The sequence below is a fragment of the Thermobia domestica genome, chromosome 18, assembly GCF_964235325.1.
Source record: "Thermobia domestica chromosome 18, izTheDome1.hap1.1, whole genome shotgun sequence".
NCBI classification, from domain to species: Eukaryota; Metazoa; Arthropoda; class Insecta; order Zygentoma; family Lepismatidae; genus Thermobia; species Thermobia domestica.
The window spans coordinates 43,459,611-43,481,809 of NC_137471.1; the positions used below are offsets into that span (position 1 = coordinate 43,459,611).

At 36.3% G+C, this 22,199-nt stretch overlaps 1 protein-coding gene across 2 annotated transcripts in view; it reads right to left on the reverse strand.

Moving 5' to 3' along the window:
• LOC145675765 (uncharacterized) overlaps positions 1–22,199 on the reverse strand; it is a 182,412-nt gene that overhangs the window by 112,914 nt on the left and 47,299 nt on the right. For both annotated transcript variants that reach the window (XM_081746425.1, XM_081746424.1), the window contains exons 11-14: positions 20,131–20,225; positions 17,836–17,980; positions 14,205–14,277; positions 5,586–5,676 (exon numbers count right to left, since the gene is read on the reverse strand). In XM_081746425.1, coding sequence (XP_081602551.1) covers positions 5,586–5,676; positions 14,205–14,277; positions 17,836–17,980; positions 20,131–20,225 — 404 coding nt within the window. The remainder of the gene's footprint in view (positions 1–5,585; positions 5,677–14,204; positions 14,278–17,835; positions 17,981–20,130; positions 20,226–22,199) is intronic.

Here is a 22,199-nt window from a genome sequence, read left to right on the forward strand (position 1 = left end):
TGTACTCTGATAAGGTCTCTTCTTCGTAACTGTATCTAGATATTCTATTGTTGGTATTTCCTTTCCTGGTTTTCCTTCTACCTTTCCCTCTATCAGCACAGTAATGTTAAAAATTGTGATTAAATCGAATTTTCGAATGTCATGTTTGGATAATTCGAAGTACAGAAGTAACTACAGTACAGGAATTTTTAGTGCTGGATAGGTTACAAATAAAATAATGCAGTTTCGGTTAGTTTTCAGTTATCCAGAGGTTGCCATGGAGAAGAGACATACAAAAACATAGTCCATCTGACAGAAAAAAAAAAGCAGGCGAGGAAGTAAAGGGAGAGCGTGCCGGACGTCATCTGAAGTTTCTGAAATGGTTGAAGATTTAAGAAGACTTATTGATTGTCATCCAAATGGTACTAGTAACGTAAGCAATAAACAAATGTTTACTCTAAAAAAAAAAAAAAAAAAAAGTAAACGAAGACCTTGGACTTCTTTAAGTGAGAACAGATAATTAATTATCTGTTCTCACTTAAAGAAGTCCGAGATCTTCGTTTACTTTGATTTGATTTATTTACACAGAAAACACTTATTTATTGCCTACGTTACTAGTATCATTTGGATGACACTCAATAAGTCTTCTTAAATCTTCAACTATTTCAGAAACTTTAGATGACGCCCAGTACGCTCTCCCTTTACTTCCTCGCCTGCTTTTTTTTTCTGTCAGATGGACTATGTTTTTGTATGTCTCTTCTCCATGGCCACCTCTGGATAACTGAAAACTAACCGAAACTGCATTATTTTATTTGTAATCTATCCAGCACTAAAAATTCCTGTACTGTAGTTACTTCTGTACTTCGAATTATCCAAATATGACATTCGAAAGTTCGATTTACTCACGATTTTTAACGTTGTTTTCAATACAGTTTTCAAGAGGAATTATACAATACTATTCCCGTTCTTCGCAGAGAAAGGTAAGGTATATACAATATATCATGTTTGAAACTAAAGAAATGACTGAAATAAATAATTAAGTAAGATCAACCCTTTCGGCGTTATTTCTTCCAATTCCTGGGCCAATTGTTATGTTCCTATTTGCCAAAGCTTGGGTTAAATGTCATCTGGAGTGTCACCACTCAGCTTGGCGATATCCGAAACGTATGGATTCGACACTAACATTGATCATTTTGAACGTTATTTTTACTCCCCCCTCCTCTGATAACAATGTTGGACTTGAACGGCGTCCGGAGTGTTACTGTTTATCTCAGCGACCCGGAAAACTATGGATTCGACACTAATATCGGTCATTTCGGACATGTTATCCCCTTCTTACTAACAAGGGGGCTAAGGTATGACTTGAACAACACTGAGAGTATCACTATTCATCTCAACAACTTCGAAAACTACGGATTTGATACTAATATCCGTTGTCTAAGTGTTCATCCTCTCCTGTTATGCATACATCCCCCCCCCCCTATCGCCAATACCTCCAAGCTTAAAGGAAAAAAGGTACAGAAATGAATGAAAAAAAAAATACAGAAGGGACGTCTTTGGCGTTGTCCTTGTCAATGAGTAAAATCAACAAATAACGAAGATGGTGTTGCCCTTATTAATTTCCGGACCACCTAACATGTTCCTTCTTGCCTAAACTTACGCTTAGGCTTAAATGTCATCTAGACTGTCACCAAACAAATTAGTGATCCCGAAAAGTAGGGATTCGACACTAATAAGGTTATTTTGGACAAATGTTTCCTTCACCCCTCTTCCTATACCATGGGGCTAAACTTGGACCTGAAGAGTATTGGAACTGCATCATTACTCATCTCAGTGACCTCAAGAACTATGGGTATGACACTAATCGGAGACCCGGATTTGATTCCCGGCGGCAGCTCATGTGGTTCGGATACCTTGTTAAGCTGTAGGATCGTCTCTCGTACAGCCTTGCTACTGAAGGAGACGGTATACTTCAATTCATCACCACTAATATTCGTCGCCCCAGGTATTTATTCTCTCCCTTTATATATACATTTTGACCCCCTCCAATCTTCCTCCACGCAGAAAATCGAAAAAAAAAAAAAAAACCTACTTCATACGCGATTAGAGTTGGTGAAGACCTATTTGAGTACCGAATTTGGTCACTCCTTCCTGTGCGAAAGTCTGGCGACAGATACACACACACACATTTTTATATACTTGTAAGCGTAGATTTTGAATTATCCAAATTCGAATTAGAGAGGGTTCACTGTATATTATAAAGTGATCCTCTCACATTGAATATTAAATTGGATTAAATAATTTTTACACAAAATGTCTAAGTCTCTAGTTTGATCAACTAAACTTAAAATTCCGAACTTCGATTGAGCTTTTCGAGATTTTATTAAATTTGTACGACAGTAACTTAAGGTTCGTGTTATCGGAAAAAAATATGATAGATTTAGCAAGCTTGGAGCACCTTATAACCATTTGTTTCACGCCAAAATAGCGTGGTGAAAAAAAAAAAAAAAAAAAAAAAAAAACTTTTCTTACGAGGCGTATTCCAAAAGTAACGACTGTTTGATGATAAAAACACAGATGTTCGTGCGGAACGGGATTAATTGCCAGAAATAGGTGCCTACAGAGCTACTTCACTTTTATACATAATCACCATCTTGTTCGAAACACTCTTCGTAACGCTGCACCATCTTCCGTAAACCCTCTACATAGAAATTTGCCGCCTGGGATATCAATTTGTGATATCCAAGTGTTTCTATGACAAATCCTGTTCGTGCAACGTGGGGAAAATCATTAGACAGAGCACTGATCGTCAATCGCCGATCACTTCGCAGTTTTTGGTTTACTTTCTCTGTCACCATTTACTCCATAGGATGGCAATCCAAATAGAGTAAATAGCACGTGAAATAGGCATTAATTGAACTTTTCCTCCGAGCGTTAACGAAGAAACAAGTTATCACAAAGGATACCTTCTTCCACCGCTAACTACACATAGAAGAAAATTCAAATAATGACATTAAATTAAGACAAGAAACAGCATCATCGAATACTCAATTAAACACTAAAATTTTCACCCGTATCAATATATTGCACCATGCACACAAGGCAAAGAACATGAGGCAGAATCTTAAAGACGCAACTATAGGGAATAATACGCAAGAGTAGAAGCTGATATTTAATAAAATAACATACTTACATATCTCTTCAGATGGACATATATATTTATAAACTAAGGAAATCGTAGTGTTAAGCTACATAATCTCAGATGAATATCGATGTCAATTTTATAGGTTTTGAGTCAATTTAGTAGTGCAGCGTTTGTTATGCTCTGTTAGCTTTTTCGTTACATGGCGTCAATTGAGATTGCTTCCCGCGAATTCTCTCTTGTTCTCGCAGTCTGCGCGAGCTCCGTCTACCAGATGACGTAATCACAGGTAACGCTGTGATTGGCTGCCGCTGATTGCCAAGGCGATCGTCTACAGGACGATCCCATCGTCTGCAGGACGTTCCTATCCGTGCGAGGATGCATAGCGCTGTTGTGAATGTTGCAGTCTTTTTAAAATAAAAGGGAAGTAATTGTCTGAACTGGATACACCAAAATAATGCAAAAATAAGTTTATCACAACTCCACGAGGTCATCAGTCTGAACACTAGACCTGCCACACCAGTCTTCATTGTACACTTTGGTGCGGCCATTTTGAAACTCGCGAGACACCATTTGCGAACCTTTCCTGCACTCATTACTGTAGGTGCATACACTAGGCACAACTCCCGATGAATATCAGCAGCAGAAATTCCTTTTGCAAGCGAAAATCGTATCACATTGCGCACTTCACAACTAGCGGGAGACAATTCTCGCGGCCATTGCGATCTGCCTTTCACGTCTGTCAAACTCCTACTGAATCAAGACAATCACTGCAGTGGCTTCGTCAATAGTCCGTCGCTGGCGATGAATGCGTGAAATTGTGTTCCGGCCTACCCCCATTTCACTATACGTCGATGGACCTTACTTTTCAATTACGCCTCGTAATAGTTTCTCCGATCCAAGTTTTAGAAAACTGAGGTGCGTAATTGTGATTTTTTTTTTTTTTTAAAGTTTTCCGAAGTGACATGCTTGTATGTGTCACACCCGGAACCAAATTTTGTTTTGTTTATACGAAAACAACAAATTACGTAGGAGTTAGTTTTATAATGTTCCAATTCTATGCCAATATTTAATTCTTCGATACAGATACTGTTAATTGTAAAATCGGGTTCCGGGTATGATTGAAATATTAAAATCTGGGTGTGATCTCTTTCTATGCGCTTTTTTCTGTAATATCATATGATGTGAAAATAACTGAAAGCCTGAACGACATACAGATTTGAATATATTATACCACTCTCACTTTCTTCATGGATGCAGGACAAAAATAATATTTAATATATTATTTTGGCTCGCACTTATATTGATGTGTTGCCCTTTGAATGATGCAAGAGAGCGAAGACTCAGGTAAGACAATCGGTAAATTTAACACCAATATCTAAAGGAAACAGAATATTTATACAACAAACCCAAGACAGAGTATTATGGTTACTAATCCAGTAGATAGAAAACAGAAAGGATTAATAAACCTGAATAAAATCAAAGGCAGTCTTGCTTAAATGCAGTGCAAGTGTCTCAGTTTATATTAAATCAGGACCGAAAAAAGGAAAGAAAAACAAGAAATTCCAAAGTTTTTTTCTTATTTTTTTTTTTTTTTTTTTTTTTAAGAGACGGAAAACTTTAAACTGGTAAGACTGTTTTCTGTGACAGCTGATATTACACTCTTCGGTTGTTTTGAGGTTCACTTGGTTTGGAAATTCATCATGAATAGACTCACGCCGGAGTAACGTTTGCAAATTGTGCAATTTTTTTTGAAAAACCATGGCTCAATTCAACAAACTCAACGGGTATTACGTTCAACACTTATTAACTGGCTACCTCGTTCATGCGATTTGACGCCATTAGATTATTTTCTCTGGGGGATATGTAAAGTCGCATGTCTACGCCGAGAAACCAGAAATAACTGAGCATTTGGAAGCCAATATTCGATGCGTTATTGCCGAAATACAGCCTGACTTACTGCGAAGAATGTGTGAAAATTGGACCTCCACATTACATACACCATGTACGCGCCAGCCGCGGTGGACACATGCCCTTAATCATAATGCAACATTAATGCCATAAAATGACTGTCAAATAAAGCCGATTTTATGTATATTACGAACATTTTCCGTTTTATTTCTTTATTTCAACAAAGTTCTCCGCTTTTTTTTTTTTTTTTTTTTTTTTAAACTTTAAAATTTCAAAATAAATGACTACAGAAAGCCATACACGAAAGGAAAAATATCACTAAAATTATGAGGTAAGATCCTCCTCCTTCCTTCTTCCCAAGTCTTCGGGACGGGCAGAGGTGACTCACGGGCTCTATATGTTGTTGATTTGATCATTCACGAAAGAAAGTTAAGAAAAATACTGTATAAATATGGGGTGAATAAGTACTGTAATTATATCACATGAACATTGAAATAACGGAATTACTATGGTACACAAAACACGGTCATAACAAATAACCTTTATTACTTACGCAGGGAAGTCGTAATTAAAAGATCACGAAGACCCATATTTTCGTTATAAACATAAAGACTCTCATCATTGTTCAGATATTCCCGAAGAACCTGGAATAAAGGTAAAATAAATAAATAAATAATAAAAAACATAAGAAAAAAGATTACACGGGAAATAAGGTTTAGTATAAAGTAAAATCATCGCTTACCTTTGCTGGGTGTACTCCAAGGTTCCATTCCAGCTCCCGTCGAGAGGGCTTTGTGGTGGAAAAACATCGCGTGTTTTCGGGCTTCTCCAGTTTCCTCCCACTTTCTTTATTTCACTATTATCCATCTCATTATCATCGTCTCCCTAGTATCGGTACATACTCATGAGATGTTAATAAAATAATAATACACTAATGTGTATATATTATTTCTTAATTACGTACTACTTCAGTATAGGGAAGCATGGTAGCTCAGTGGTAGAGCATGAGGTTCCTGGTTCGATTCTCGGCGAAGTAAGTTCGTGGTGGATAACATCGTGTCCATGAGTTCCCTTGGCATACTCCCTTTCCTCCCACAATTTCATTCCACCAATTCTTTTATCATCATTCAGCTGCCTTATTGATCCGTTTCCTTACGGGCATAAGCGTGTGACTTTCCCAGTTCACGTTAAACTGGGAATTACGTTTCGTTTCATTTTCTACTTCAGTATTTATAATGACGGTTCACATAAAATCGTTAATTAGCAAAAAGCGTTCTGTCACTCTACAAGACGAATTTTGCTCCAGAATGGTACCAGAATTAAACTGTGTTAGAAAAGATTTTAATTTACCATTCAATATTAAACCAACCACACAATGCTTCAGATTATTTTGGGTCCCTTCTACGGTATGAAAAGAAGTATACAAGGAAGGGATAAATAGAGATTATCAGCGTTCAGAAGGTTAAGTTTCATTAACCTTTTTAAAAATCCTTGAATCAGCGTGTTATTCTTGAGCAGGTGTTGTCATTTATCTGGTCTTAAAATGTACTAAATTACCTTACATTGTGTGTGGGTTTCCGTACATCAGAAAGGACTGTTCAGAAAGGACCGAACTAAAATTTACATATCAAACCATACTCTCTGTCTCAAATATCACTCTCCCCCCCCCCCTCTCATCCTAAATCATATTAGCTACAAAAAAAAATGTTGCCTTTGGTTTGAAAAGTTCTAAATACTACAAATCATTTACTTATGAAACTTGGCAAATGTATAACCTAGAACGGGGATGGGGAACCTGCAGCCTTCACAATTATTAAGTGCAGCCTTCTGGAGCTGTAGTGAAAAATGGTAAATTATATAAGGAATATGAAATATACGAAAAATAAGTATAAGAGTTGAGTAAAAGGTAAATGAATGCTAAATTACTAACATTGTTTTTTTAATATGTTATAGTATACGCACTTCCATGTAAATGACTGATGTAATTAAGTGACTAATAACTCTAAAATAACTACAAAAATTAGGTCCACTGAAAACTATCAAATGCTGCCTTCTTGGGTAATGGGCATTCTCAATGTAGCCTTTGAAACAAAGAAAGTTCCCCACGCCTGGTCTAGGCCATCTACTCGTGTGGGAACCTAGAGCCAAAATAAAAGCGCCCAAATTATAAAAAGAGAAATAGCTGCTTCAGGAAACTTTCCAAAATTTTTTCCGAATTTATGGATCGTGACAAATGTGTATGGTATCACTGAAAAGCACGGTTCAATCTAAGGACAATGACATACGAACCATGAATCGAAAATAATTAGAGTACGATCACATTTTTTTTTTTTTTTTTTTTTTTTTTGTGTGTGTGTGTGTGTGTCTCAATTTGGTTTGAAAATAGCTTTTACCTTCGTACATGCTAATCGTCTTTCGTTCATACATAAAGAATAAAGCAAATGTTTCATTATTACTTACACTACGTACCTTTCACCAAGGTACGTCATTCTGGGACCCCACACTACATCCAAGTTTAAACTACTTTTCTCCTTAACTGAACCAATGCATTTCTGTGAGAAACCCTGTGCATTGAATCTTTGAACATACGTTGCCCGACTGAATTAACAATACACGGCGAGGGCCACCGCACTAAACTTTCTCGCTCTGATTTTTTAGAACTAAATTACGTTATGCTGTAGTTATTACTGGAACATTCATTTGTAAAATATACGAATACAATTATACTATATTAACGGACACTTCGTCCAAAGGAAACTCCAAAAGTAAACTATCCCTTATGGATATTTTATAAGAAGTAATGATTTAAAAAAAAAAAAAAAAACTGACAACAAAAGCAAACTGCTCCTTGTGCACTGCTTAATAAGAAATGACTTATCCTGTACTGTGGGTTTGTTCAGAAACATGTATTTATTATACCCAGGTATATGAACAAAATCGACTGAGACGTTTCTGCGAAAATCGCTCTAAAAAAACTCACCCAAGAGTAAATTATTAATTGTAGATTTTTCATAACAAAAAAGTCATGCCATATTGTCAGGCTGTTAATAAAATATGAACAAAATTGCCTGTGGCGTTAAGAAAATCGTTCTAAACAAGAACACACCCTCAAAAGTAAACTACTCTTCTGATTTTTTTTTTTTTAATTTTTTTCAGAAATATGATTATACGGTTGTAAATGAAATAATGATATATGAAACAAACAAAATCGTTAAAGCAGTTTTCGAGAAACATTTTTTTTTTTTTTTAATTTTCACTCTTGCGTAAACAATCTTGTTTTTAGGGTAGAAAGAAAGAAAAAGAAAACAGAATGATGGAACTTAGAGAATCTTATAAAAGAACTTTCAGTTGAAAATTTGATACGGATATTTGAACAGGATATCCACACAATTTGGCGCAAAAAATTCCCTGATTTTCCATGACCAAAGTTCCACATTTCCCTGACCACTGAATAATTTAAAAATAAGAAAAAAAAAAAAAAAAAAAAAAAAAAAAAAACAGCCTCCACCTTCCTCATAGCTGGCCTTATTCTCTCTCCATTTCTGTTTCTTTCTTTTTAAAATTTTCTTTAATCCAAAAGAATGTAAATTTACAAACATATGAATTAGGCCGATAATAAACTTACTATTTCATAAATTCAATAATTGAACAACTGACCTAAATCGATTTTTCCTTGACCAATCAGCCATTTCCCTGACTTTCCCGAATACATTTTACTTTCCACACTTTCACTGACTTTCCAGAATATGGACATCCTGTTGAACGGTATAGCCTCTAGGCAAGTGAACATGTTAGCATATGGACGAACAAACGGACAGACATTCAAAATAATTGTTTGCGTATGAAAAGACCATAAAACGTGTCAATTTGTTCAAATCTCCAATACGATTTTTTTTTTCACTATCATTATATTTCTTTTCTATCGTCGCTCGAAAGCAATAAATGTGTAGATGAAACAATTAGGCTTCCAGTTACACAGAAAATAAAATATTATTCAACCAGATCGAATAAAAAACCGTGTGTTACAGGGTTTCACTTGGTCGTACATTGAAACTTAACATGTAAAAAAAAAAAATATCAATTACAATTTTTCATAACAAAACGTATAACGAATTCCTTTATCATAAATGCAAATGTAGCAACAGAATAATATAGCAGAACACTATTATGAAAAGACAATGAGACATAATGGGAAGGTCAAAGAGGTTGGAACACACCGATTACTCGATTTATTGAAAACATGTCAAGTACCCTTCCGTTAGCAATTAAAATTACCTTATTTTACTTTGGAGCGGATATGAAAATATTGAGAACAAACAATTAAATTAAGTTTCAGTACGGCAGATGAAAGTACGGAAAGAAAATACAAAAGTATACACAAGTAAATGATATGATGTCATGAGGCGACGTTGGAGGCTCGAAAGCTTCCTCAGATTAAATGGTATTTGCCGAACCCATAACCTAGCCAACTGTTTTTAAGTTGGTCACAAAGAAACAGGTAAGGTTAGATTTATATCGAAGTTGCACCAACCGAATGTGACGTAGTGTCACGTGGTATTATCATGGGGCCAAAGGTGGAATAAAACGAGCCCTGCGGGCCTTCTAACCCCTTCGCTCGCTCAGCTATGTTTCGTAACGTAAGTAAATCACTTTTTTTTTTTTATCAATAAAGTTGTGTGTGAATAGTCGACTAATTACCACGTGACATTACGTTACGACCGGATGGTGTAACTTCAATATAAATTTAAGTACACCCCAAGGGTGAGGAGAGAAATCTCTAGGTAAATGGTTGAAAAAGTACAATTTATGCATTATATAATACGTACAAGGGCAAATGAATATTATCTTTATCTTATTTTATGATAAAAAAATGTTATGAAAATTAAAAAAAAAAAAACTTTCCTCGGGTTGGGTTTGAACCCACGACCAAAAGCAATTTCCATTACTAGTCCGTTCGCTAGCATGCTCGGCTACGAGGATCGACTGCAAGTGGCGTTTGATTTGTGCTATATGTATGCTACGTGGCGAGAACTCCAACCAATCAGAACCGTGCTCACAACTTATTTTGGACTTTTTCATTCTAAATTTAAATATGGTATTATATTCTGGGAATCTACTGCACTGCTACATTCCATATTCGTTTTACAAAAGAGAGCTTTAAGGTTTATGACCGGAAGTAAACCTTGAACTTCTTGTAGACATATATGAAGGGTAAGGGGGAAAAAGAAGGAATGTCACAAAATTGTATTTTCGAGAAAACGGCGTTTTAATATTGAAACCCGCGTAAAAAAGAATAGGATTAGTCAAAACTTTTGACCCTTTATACATGGATATTTTTACATCTACGGATGCTTTCATATACAGTCAAATACTACCAAGAGTCACCAACAGATAGGACAAAGTACCCGATAAAGCACACACATGGACATTTCTCGTTTTTTCCCCTTACCCTTCAATTATTTAAATTTCTTGAAATCTTACTATATATATATATATATATATATATATATATATATATATACTAGCAGCGTTCACCCCGCTTCGCTGCGGTCACCCTGGAACGCAATAAACTTTGTTACTTAGATAATTTTTACTTTTTCGCTTTCAAGTGATATGATAAAAACCATAGAAGATTGGAGTAAATGTTAACATTATATCGCCTGTCATTTATGTTAACCCGCCGAGTGACACGGTCATGTGGGTTGCATATAAATACGGTTAGATTTAGCTATGATGAACTAATAACAAAGGATTTGTACGTTATGGACACTTGAATGGTCAATTATCTCAAGACACTGGTAATTGAAAATTAAAGTGATATGATAAAAACCATCTAGGGTCCAAATCCTAATAACCCCCCAAAAATGAAAGAAATTGGTTCAGCCGTATTAGCGTGATGAGCTAACAAAGGATTTGTACGTTCTCTTTTATATATATATATATATATATATATATATATATATATATATATATATATATATATATATATATATATATATATATCGGGTGTTGCAAAATAAGTGTTACAACTCTTGGGAGGTGACTCCTACCACTGAGACAAGAAAAAAAGTTCTCTTGAACTTTCGGCTATCGGACATAGTTTCAGATCTACAAGGTGCCGAAAGCGTGGGAAAATGACTTTCGGACGCCAATAGTTCGGAAACTATCCAACATAAAGAAGGCGGGTAAAAAATTCACTGAAGAAGTCATACCTGCTGTATTGAATTTTGCAAGTTTCACAATCCTACCATGCACGCGCAAGGGATTCCCCAAAGGAACGTAGGGAGTCCCGGATAATCTGCCAAATGAAAATTGGTCTAAATGGATATGAATTGATAGTGTTTCTACCAGGTAACAATAATTCGTTTGTATTAAGTCGATATCTGGAACAACTACAAAATGGCGGATACCTTCATGCACGTTGTGTGTGGTTGCATAATCGCCAAGTACAGATGCTGGCCAACAGTGAAGTTCTGAGTATTAAGTGTAGCGAATTTGTACTCAAATGCTCCAGAAAGACATCTGGAGTGTCAGTAGAGCACAACAGATGAAGCAGGGTGATACACATGTGTGGAAACACGTAACGAAAAATGCCCAGAAATGAACTCATACTTAGTAAACGTGAGTTCAAAGCGTCGGAAATGTAAGGATTAAGCGTCAAGAACATGAAAGCCAATTCACCAATAAAATTACCTCAAACCGAAGCAATATGATGTGCACGGTTGCATACCAATAAGGATGCAACGACTGAGACCAAGTGGAAATTGTGCAAGGGGACTTACTAAGAAACTGAGTAAACTAAATAAATGTCTCTAGTGGGATCGCATGATCGATATTGAAATGTGGTTAATGTGTGCGTTGGTATCGACATGTAGCTAATGGACAAATGTGAACATGTTCCACTACTGCTGGGACACTGTCCCACGTGGGAAAAATAGGAAATTAACTACTCGGGTCTTGATGCTGAAGCCCTGGGCTCCCAGTAGGATTGGAAACTCCGACCACGCGAGCGAAATCGAGCACTCTAACCCTCAGGCTAGAGGGAGCCTGACTTTCTCTGTATTCATTTCTTTAAGGAGTACTCACTTTGTTTGGCAAGCGCTCTTGTACAGTCTCCCGACATTCTTGTGTGTTTCATTTTGTTACTCCTACTGCACAGTTGTAAACAATCAGAGGTTTAAGACATTTCTTCCTATTTCTCATGTCGTATTATTTTCCATATGTATGATGTTCCAGCTGTAGTGTTACATGCGCCAAATTGGTTCATTTTCGTCTTTGTCTTGGCATGTGCACTGTGTGTAAGATACACATTTCTGGAAGTATTTTCGTATATTTCGAGTACGTCATATGCCCCAGAAGACGTGGGACATGATACAAGTTTGTTATTTTCACGCTCTTTCAGAATTTGAACCATGGATTAAGAGATTTCTTTTCATATGTCTCGACTGTGGGACAATGTCCCAAACAAAGAGGGAGATTGCTACAATCGTGTTGTAGTTACGATCTACCAAAAAGTGCACCAGATGTAATAGCAGAATGTACAACTTTATTTTCCTAGTTTTCGCACGTGAGATGGTGCCCCAGTAGTGGTGGAACATGTTCACATTTGTCCATTAGCTACATGTCGATATCAATACACACATTGGCCACATTTCAAGATCGATTATGCGATCCTATTAGAGACATTCATTTAGTTTACCCAGTTTCTTAGTGAGTCCCCTTGCACAATTTCAACTTGATCTCAGTTGTTGCATCCTTATTGGTATGCAACAGTGCACATCATATTGCGTCTGACTGATGAAATATTATTGATGAATCGGCAATGGTTTTCATGTTCTTGATTCCTTACATTTCCGACGCTTTGAACTCACGTTTACTTAGTATGAGTGCATTTCTGGGCATTTTTCGTTAGTGTTTCCACACATGTGAACCACCCTGCTACATCCGTTGTTCTCTACTGACACTCCAGATGTCTTTCTAGAGTATTTGAGTACAAATTCGCTACACTTAATACTCAGAACGTCACTGTTGGCCAGCATCCGTACCTGGCGATTATGCAACCACACACAACGTGCATGAAGGTGTCCGCCATTTTGTATTTGTTCCAGATATCGACTTAATACAAACGAATTATTGTTACCTGGTAGAAACACTATCAATTCATATCCATTTAGACCAATTTTCATTTGGCAGATTATCCGGGACTCCCTACGTTCCTTTGGGGAATCCCTTGCGCGTGCATGGTAGGATTGTGAAACTTGCAAAATTCAATACAGCAGGTATTACTTCTTCAGTGAATTTTTTACCTGCCCTCTTTATGTTGGATAGTTTCCGAACTATTGGCGTCCGAAAGTCATTTTCCCACGCTTTCGGCACCTTGTAGATCTGAAACTATGTCCGATAGCCGAAAGTTCAAGAGAACTTTTTTTCTTGTCTCAGTGGTAGGAGTCACCTCCCAAGAGTTGTAACACTTATTTTGCAACACCCGATATATATATATATATATGAACTCCTAAAGTTTGTAAGAAAAGATAAATAGATAGATACAAGCAGCTTCCGGTTGAACTCAGATATTCATTTGCATAATACAAGATAAGCGTCGGATCTTCATGAATCTTCACGTTTAGAGGTGCATAAGAATAATACATACCCTATGGCAGTGAATATTTATAACAAGCTTCCTTCCACTTTAAAAAACAAAACATCCTGTTTCAATAAAGCTATCAAGTACTACCTACTCGATCACTGCTTCTATTCTGTAGAAGAATATCTCGCAAATCCATAACCAGTTATACCAAAAAATGTCTGTAGTTAATAAGATTTAAAGTATATATATATATTCTTTGCATATTTATAAAGTAAGGGTTTATTAACTGTTATTTTGTTTTATATCGTTATTAGTAAATTAGAATAAGAAAACAATGTACCTCTTTAACTTAAATTGACTGTTTTTAATATTGTATGTAAGATTTAAATGTATAAATATGTACACATTCAATATTCTTGTGACGTTTCCAACTTATACGTTCACGTTGTGAACAATTTGTATGAAAAAGAATGAAAATAAATACAAAATACAAAATCCTATGGCTAAAGTCGAGCGTGATTACAATATATGCTTGCCGAACATTGTATTAATATTTAAGCTTTTAAAAGATTGAATCTAACTTACTTTCAGCGCATCCTCCAGAACTTCTCGACCAGCTTTGGGAAGTAAATCATCACTCAACCAATACCGCAGGGATCTGGAAAAAAAGGGTTGACGTTCTTTGAGACGTTTTATCCTAAGTTTGCTTGACTCTCAAAAGTCATCATGAAGATGACACAGCTAAATGAATGACAAATGAATATACATGATAGATGAAATGGATCTATTCCATGATCTTGATATCTATTGAAAAGAAAAGCTTTTAAAGCACTCCTAATTAAAATAAAAATCCTTCAATGAGCACAGATCAAGGTTTCGGGGTTCCTAAACAAATCTTATCAATCTTTTTAGTTACATTATCAAGGGCATACGTAGTTCTATTTCGTTGAAGGCACGTGTATGATTTGGAAAAAATGCTTCTCCTCGAATTACCCTGTTTTCGAGCTCTTGCAGGTAAATTTGGACTTGTGGAAAGACTCTCTGAAAAACTACAGCAATACAAGCAACACCAACCCAGGTCAATTATGTTGGAAAAGAAAAACAAAAGCAGCAAGCGAAAGTGTAACCTACATGAAAACTATCGTGACAAGTGACGGAACATAGTATTCAAATATGAACCATTAACCAAACGCCAGATTTTTGTGTGGAAGAGTTAGAGTAAATAATAATAATAATAATAATAATAATAATAATAATAATAATAATAATAATAATAATAATAATAATAATACAGTAAAACCTGTCTTCAACGGACCCTTTATTAAACGGAAAACTGTCTTAAAGGGAAATATTTCATGGTCCCACGGATTTTGGAGTAAAAGACATGTAAAAGTCCCTTCATTAAGCGGAAACTGTGTTATGCGGACAACGGAAAGCAAAACAAACCTTTAACGGAAAATTCTGAGTTTCAGACTACATCGTTTAGAAACTTTTTAAACATCCTGTGAGAGGGTAAACATATACTGTCTGCGATAAATACTTCGTTCTTTTGTTAAATCTTTATGGGCAGTGTTGACCTTCGTCAATCACTACTCATATTCAGCTCCCACAATTTTTCGCTAGTCCTACGTAGCATGTCAGCTGTCAGTCTTCTTTGTAGGCGTACTTCTGTTCCGCTTGTATAGCAACTAGCGACAGCCAACAAAAATGAGAAGAAAACTGACAAAACAAAGTTCTGGAAAAAAGGAATTGAGGTAAAGCAGAAGTTATATATCTCCATCACGTGTCGTGAAAACAAGGAGGAAAGAGTTCAGAGGACTTTCAAAATTCCAGAGAAAGCTTTTCTGTGTCCTGAAGTATACCGCAGCCAAGTAGTAGCAATGTATGCAAAAAATCCTGCTTGACTATTGGGAAAAATAAAGGAAAGTGTGCACAGCATATTTTGTGTTTATTTTAAGTTTTTTTGGGTATTAATCCGTAGAAGGAAAAAGTACTGTAATTGAACAAGTTGCGTACATCAATATATTTTCTCATTATGTTCGTTATAAGCATATATACTTTTTTTAACGGAAAGGTCTATCTCCATTAAGTGGAAACCTGTCTTTAACGGAAATTTTTGCGAGGCCCGCTCGATTCCGCTGAAGACAGGTTTCACTGTAATAATAATAATAATAAAAAAAAAAAAACTGCACAAGTTCCACATCAAAACGATGCTTCATCATGTTCTACGCCATTAGTATCATTTAAAGAGAATTATTCTCATTGCACAGACGGTTATAGAGGAATTCTACTTTGAGGTTTTGAAGCGTCTGTGAGCACGAACTCAATGGGTTAGATCACAACATCGATATTAGGATACATGGTCTCTTTTGAGTGACAATTCATCAAGTCACTGATCTGTACTAGCCCACAAAGGGATTGTTCTGCTTGATCATCCTCTCTTCTTCTGATTTCTCTGCTCCTTGAAACTTAGTTTGGTGCTTTTCCAGACATTCAAAGAGCTTCGACCGATTATCTCACTCCTATTCACGTCAACGATTTCTGCAAGTGATTTCACAAGCTTTATGGGAGTTTCATTCGTATACTGAACCACAATGATTGTATTTTCAGTAATGCAAAGTTGTCCGACTCAAATATGCGTAAGGATATATTTTAAAATCTAATAAACCTGAAACTAGAAAACTTACATGTCAGGATGTTTATAGGCAAAGTCCAACATTGAAAATGACACGCTGCCAGCGCTCCAGAAGCACGCTGACACATTGAAAGAAGCCACGCGCCATCATCGCTGATACAGTGAATAGAAGCTTTCAGAGCATCAAAATTACAACTGCACTTTGTTTCTCAAAATGTTAGCATGCATCCGGAACGCTATCGACAGTGATCACCACTACTTACAAACATACTGACATTCCACTTTCTAGCATTTCCTGTTTACTATGTATTGAAATAAATACTTACGCATATTTGACTCAGGTAACCTAGTATATACCCAAAAGCTTCATTACGTATGCGCTTCCACTTTTCTCATTCTGCTCCGGAAAATTATGGGACACAATGTGCATATATTCCGAACAACAAATTTTCGGCAATTAACTGCTGCCATTTTATAAGCTGAATTCTAGGATACACCTGGTATCATACTCATTATAATCTTATGAGAAAAAGTGATACTGATTCTGTCTTTCTGTTACCTAGTGGGCATAACTTAAATTATAACTTGAGTATTGAAAGTTAATGATTATATTCAACACATCATACTAATGTAATATAATCCAAATTAAACTACCTAGATATTCAACTGAAGATGGAGTATGTTCTTCCAAGCGACCTGAAGATTTGTGTGTAATCCAGGGGTTTAACCACGGAAGGGTAAATGATACCTGTTCCTCCCCCTAAATGTGTTTGTCTGTTACGTATTTTTCAACTTGTTTGATACTTACAGCAAATGAAGAATTTTTTTTATAATAACATATCAAATAAAAATATCTTTAATCTCATTTGACTAAATAATAATAATAATAATAATAATAATAATAATAATAATAATAATAATAATAATAATAATAATAGTGTATATTTACGTGTATGTGTATGTATATGGTAAGTAATTGATACTTTCACATTGTGAAAGAGATTTTTTTAGTTTGCTTTTAGTATTAAAAAAGCCTGGTCCTCTTGACAAAGGGTGCCTCTAGAAAAACTTGCTGGTTACACTGCTACTGTAATTAGTACATCAGGTTCCACTTTCTACTTTTGTTCCCTATTTCTTAATACAAGTGGTTTTCCAATTCCTTCTCGATTCTGAGTGAATACCAAAAGAGACGAAAAATTTCATCAGAAAATGAACTCCAGACCACGATTCACCAAACGTACTATATTTGAAAAATGAAATCTTTTAAGTTTTACGTCCCACGGTTATGCCGGCTAGGCTAAAGGAGACGGTGATGATAAGAAACGAATGAAATGGTGGAATGAAGTAAGTGGGAGGAAACGGGAGAACACCGAGGAAACCTACGTACACGGTGTTTGTCCACCACAAAGTTCACTTGGCGGAAGCCGGGATCGAACCCGAGACACCATGCATTAGAGGTGAACGCTCTACCACTGAGCCACCGCGGCCTCTTGTACTATATTTGAATTTGTCATTTCTTAAAGGAAAGGGGGAATATCCTGTAATAACGCAGTTATAATTAAGTATTAAATGCAATACTACCTATAGTCTCTCGAGAAACTTGAATTCATGTGCCATACGATCGGTTTTGTTGATAGACTAACACGCATCATTCGGGATTTTCTACGCCATTCAATGGATTCACCTTCAGCTTGTTCCTGTGCATTCCATCCATTCTCTAACATCACTGTAAGAAAAATAATTAATGATAGATTGTAGCAAATCACAGATCTTCCGTAAATAACAAAAACACCAATATTCACAAGAAAATTGTACGCTTTATATTTAATAACTAAAATAACTCAAAAAGCTTGGCAATTCCTACTACCACTTACGTTGATTTGTTCGCTATCTTTGGACTACAACAAGCATGTGAAGTACACCTAGTACAAAATGAATCTAATTGTCAGTGACGTACACAAGAAGGGTTGCGGGGCCTTCTAGCCTTCTAGCAAGATGTGCAAAAATAAACATTTACCTTATTAAGATATATAAACCTATATGAAGTTGGTAGTTTGAACCCCCAACTTGAACTTCTACGTACGTCACTACTCACAGTCATTCAAATAATTTCTCCGTCTACCGTACCAAAGATGATCCAAGCAGAGTACCAGGGACACATTTGTAGCCCCTATTAGAACATCGTTCTTCTTTATGATATAGTATACATGCATAGTTATGCTGAAAATATACTCTTTACCTATAATTGTACGATCGACTAATTTCTTTTAGTAAAACTGAACAACGGAGTGTTTCTAATGGCTTACTGCCGATTACGGAAAAGACTGTATGTCTCGTTCACAAGTATAGGACATCCAAGAAGATAAATGCCGCGGACGACCTATCATTTCAAGAACCGAGGAAAACGTAGGAAAAAATTAGGAAACTTGTTCGATGAGAAAACCAATTTAGTATCTGAATGACAACTGAAGTTGTAAACATTGCAGAAAATATTCGTGGAATATTTTGAGTGTGGATCTTCATATGAAAAATGTGTGTGCCAAGATGATGAGATTTCTGGTCCAGTCACTCATTTTTCACACTTTAAATATCGTGAAATTTATGCCACAAAAACATACTATGCCAAGAAGAGCGGTTGCTTCCTCCATTCATAATGTAGTTTAAACTAGGTATGCAATAATCGCAAATTTGGAACGAGGAGATCGATCTTTATTAATTATGCATAGAATTTTTAGTGTACCAATTGTTATCGTGAACGAACATGCAAATAGTTGAACTTGGCTTTGAAAAATTGTGTTCACAGAACAAAATGAAAAGGGCTTCGTCCTATTTCTAATACCGAAAATTCTGTTTTCCCTTGTTTACAATGAGAATTCGGCTGCCTAATGCTTTTCCAATGTTAACTGTATAGACATCCCGTTTTTTGGTGATTATTCCTTAATGATATGACCGATTGGGACATGCGATCCCTTACGACACTCAGCGCGCGCTCTCGAATCACCAGGTTAAATTTGGTGAAAATCGGTTCAAGAATCAGGGAGTAGTATCCGGAAAAATGAATGCCTAAAGGAGTAAAGAGGAGCTTTGCTCTAATTATTTTCTACTAGTATGTGTAATGTACATAAATTCAATACTGAATATATGACTAAACTAATCTTTACTACTAATAAAATAATGTGTGTATTTGTCTGTCTGCCATCAGCGTAGAACGGAGTAACCTACAGCCACCACATTTGGCGCACGGATAGATTTTTAGATCTAATTGCCCAGGGTCTTTTTTTCGAATTTCGGAAGGGCGCAAATTATACGGGAGGGGGGGGGGGTCAAAATGTACGCACAAAACGAGGTCCGGCACCCCGGATATTAGTGTCAAATGCACAGATTTCGGAGTCGCTGAGATGAACAATAACATTTCCGCTGCCGTTTAACTTTAACCATTATCGTAATGGGGGTACAGAGTGTGAGAAATAGCATGTTCAAAATGACAGATATTAGTGTCAAATTCATGCTCTTCGGGGTCACTAAGCTTATTGGTGACAGTCCGGATGATTTCTGCGGCCAAATTTAGGCAAGAAGAGATATGACACGCTGTCCGGGAGCTGACAGGCAACGCCGAAGTCGTTGCTCTTAGGTATTTATTTATTTCACTCATATTAATAGGGACGGCGCTGCTATTCGTATTTATTTATTTATTACACTCATATAAACAGAAGGAACGCCAAAATCGTCACTCACATTGACAGGGGCAATGCCAAAGGCATTGTTCTTTCTTATTTATTTCACTCACTTTTCTACTTTCAAATACGATATACTGCTCAAACCTTATACTCCCCGTATGAAGACCGGGTACTTCAGCTAGTGTTTAAGCAAACTTACCACTAAGGGCTTTATATGCATCTTTTGAAAGAAACTCCGCAAAACAACTGAGCCGTGGCAACAAATCCATAATAGTGCTTCTCATGTCATAACACCTAAAACATATAAATAAAGAATAATTAATTAAATAAATAATAAAAGTATAATCGATGGAGTGAATACGTGAAACAAGAGAAATGCCAGGAATCAAATATTCTAAGTTGAACATGGTGTTCGTGTGCTAATCAACTACTGTGTTACGTAAAAATTCTTGTAGATAAATGTATCATGAGACATATACATCATGTATATGATGTATATATAGGTAGGTTATTTACAGAACAGCTGTGAGCACTCGTACGTGCACCTCTGAATCCAGTCGCATAGCACGACGTTTCTACAACAGCGTGAAAACAAGTGGCTAACATCACACACATACTGACCACAGCGCTTTCACTGTGCGCAACTCAACACTCCCCTCCCATGTTCCGGCTCGCTAACTAGCTTCGCGCCAAAAGTTGTAGCTGTTCCGAAAATAATCTACCTATACATGAATATATCGGGAGAAATCGAAGCATCAAGAGGTCTGAAAGTCTCAAATCGGTCAGTTTCATATAGTTGTTAAGTTTTTAATATAGTTGCATATAGGGGTCAATAAATCACGAACACAATGAATCACAGGAAAAATCTAGAGATGAAAGCCAACCAGAGCCTTTTCTATGCGTACGCATTAAATTATAATGGCAAATACCTAAGGAGAAATTCCTGCTCTTGATATGTTTTCGTGCACTTTCCATGCACATAGTAACCATGAACTGAAAGTAAATGTTCAAATGAAATCATGCTTCATCCTTCCAATACTAATTAACTAACTCTATGACCTATGGAACACGGAGGTTCAATGCCGCGTTCACAAAAGCTCTCCAGTAACTTGTATCCTTAGTCAGCAGGGTCCAGTTTCTACTTAGTGTTCCTATTTATGTGAGATCCATCTTAATACTGTCCTGCCATCTGCGCCTAGGGCTTCCTAATGGTCGTTTTCCGATTGATCTTCCAGTCAAGACTTTGAAAGCGTTTCTACTTTCTTCCATCCTAGCTACATGACCTGCCCACCTAAGCCTCCTAGACTTTATGACCCTAACAATGTTTGCTAAACTGTATAAATTATGTAGTTCCACGTTATGAAGTTTCCGCCATTCCCCATTCCCGTTCCTCTTGGGTCCGAATATTCGTCTCAGGATCTTGTTCTCAAATACTTTCAGTCTATGTTCTTCCCTCAGAGTAAGCGATCATGTTTCACAACCATACAGAACAACAGGCATGATTATCGTTTTATATATTTTAAGTTTCAAATTCCTCGACAGAATTAGTGACGACAAGAGATTTTGAACAGAATAATAACACAAATTTCCTGCTTTTAGTCGACATTTAATTTCTTCCTGAATATGAATTTTGTCTGTTAATACTGATCCTAGATATTTGAAAGTATCCACTTTATCAAAAGTATTATTTAATATCTTAACGCATCCATAATTTGCCGTATTACGGTCCCGACGCACTTCCATGTATTTAGTTTTCTCTGCATTTACTTCTAAACCCATGTCCCTGCAAGCGTTTAATAAGACCTCTGCATTTCTATCTATTGTTGTCATATCATCCCCTATTAAATTTACATCATCGGCATATGACATAACCTGGTGAACACCGTTCAACTTTAGGCCCTGATTGCTATCTTTGATTTTCCTTATAGCGTATTCCAGGACAGTTGAATAATAATGGCGACAACGCATCTTCTTGTTTCAGGCCATTCTCGAGGTGAAAGCTCGTAGACAAAAATTTTCCTACCCGACTTTACTTTGGGATTCATTTAAGCATACCTTAATTAATGTAATTAGCTTTTTCGGTATTCCAAATTCTATAAGAACATTGTACAATGTTTCTTTCTTAAGTGAGTCGTAAGCCTTTCTAAAATAAATAAATAGTTGATGTACCAGGGTATTGTATTCCCACTTCTTTTCGAGTATTTGGCGAATGGTAAATATTTGGACGATAGTTGATCGATTTCGATTTGGATCGCTGCTTTCAGCTTT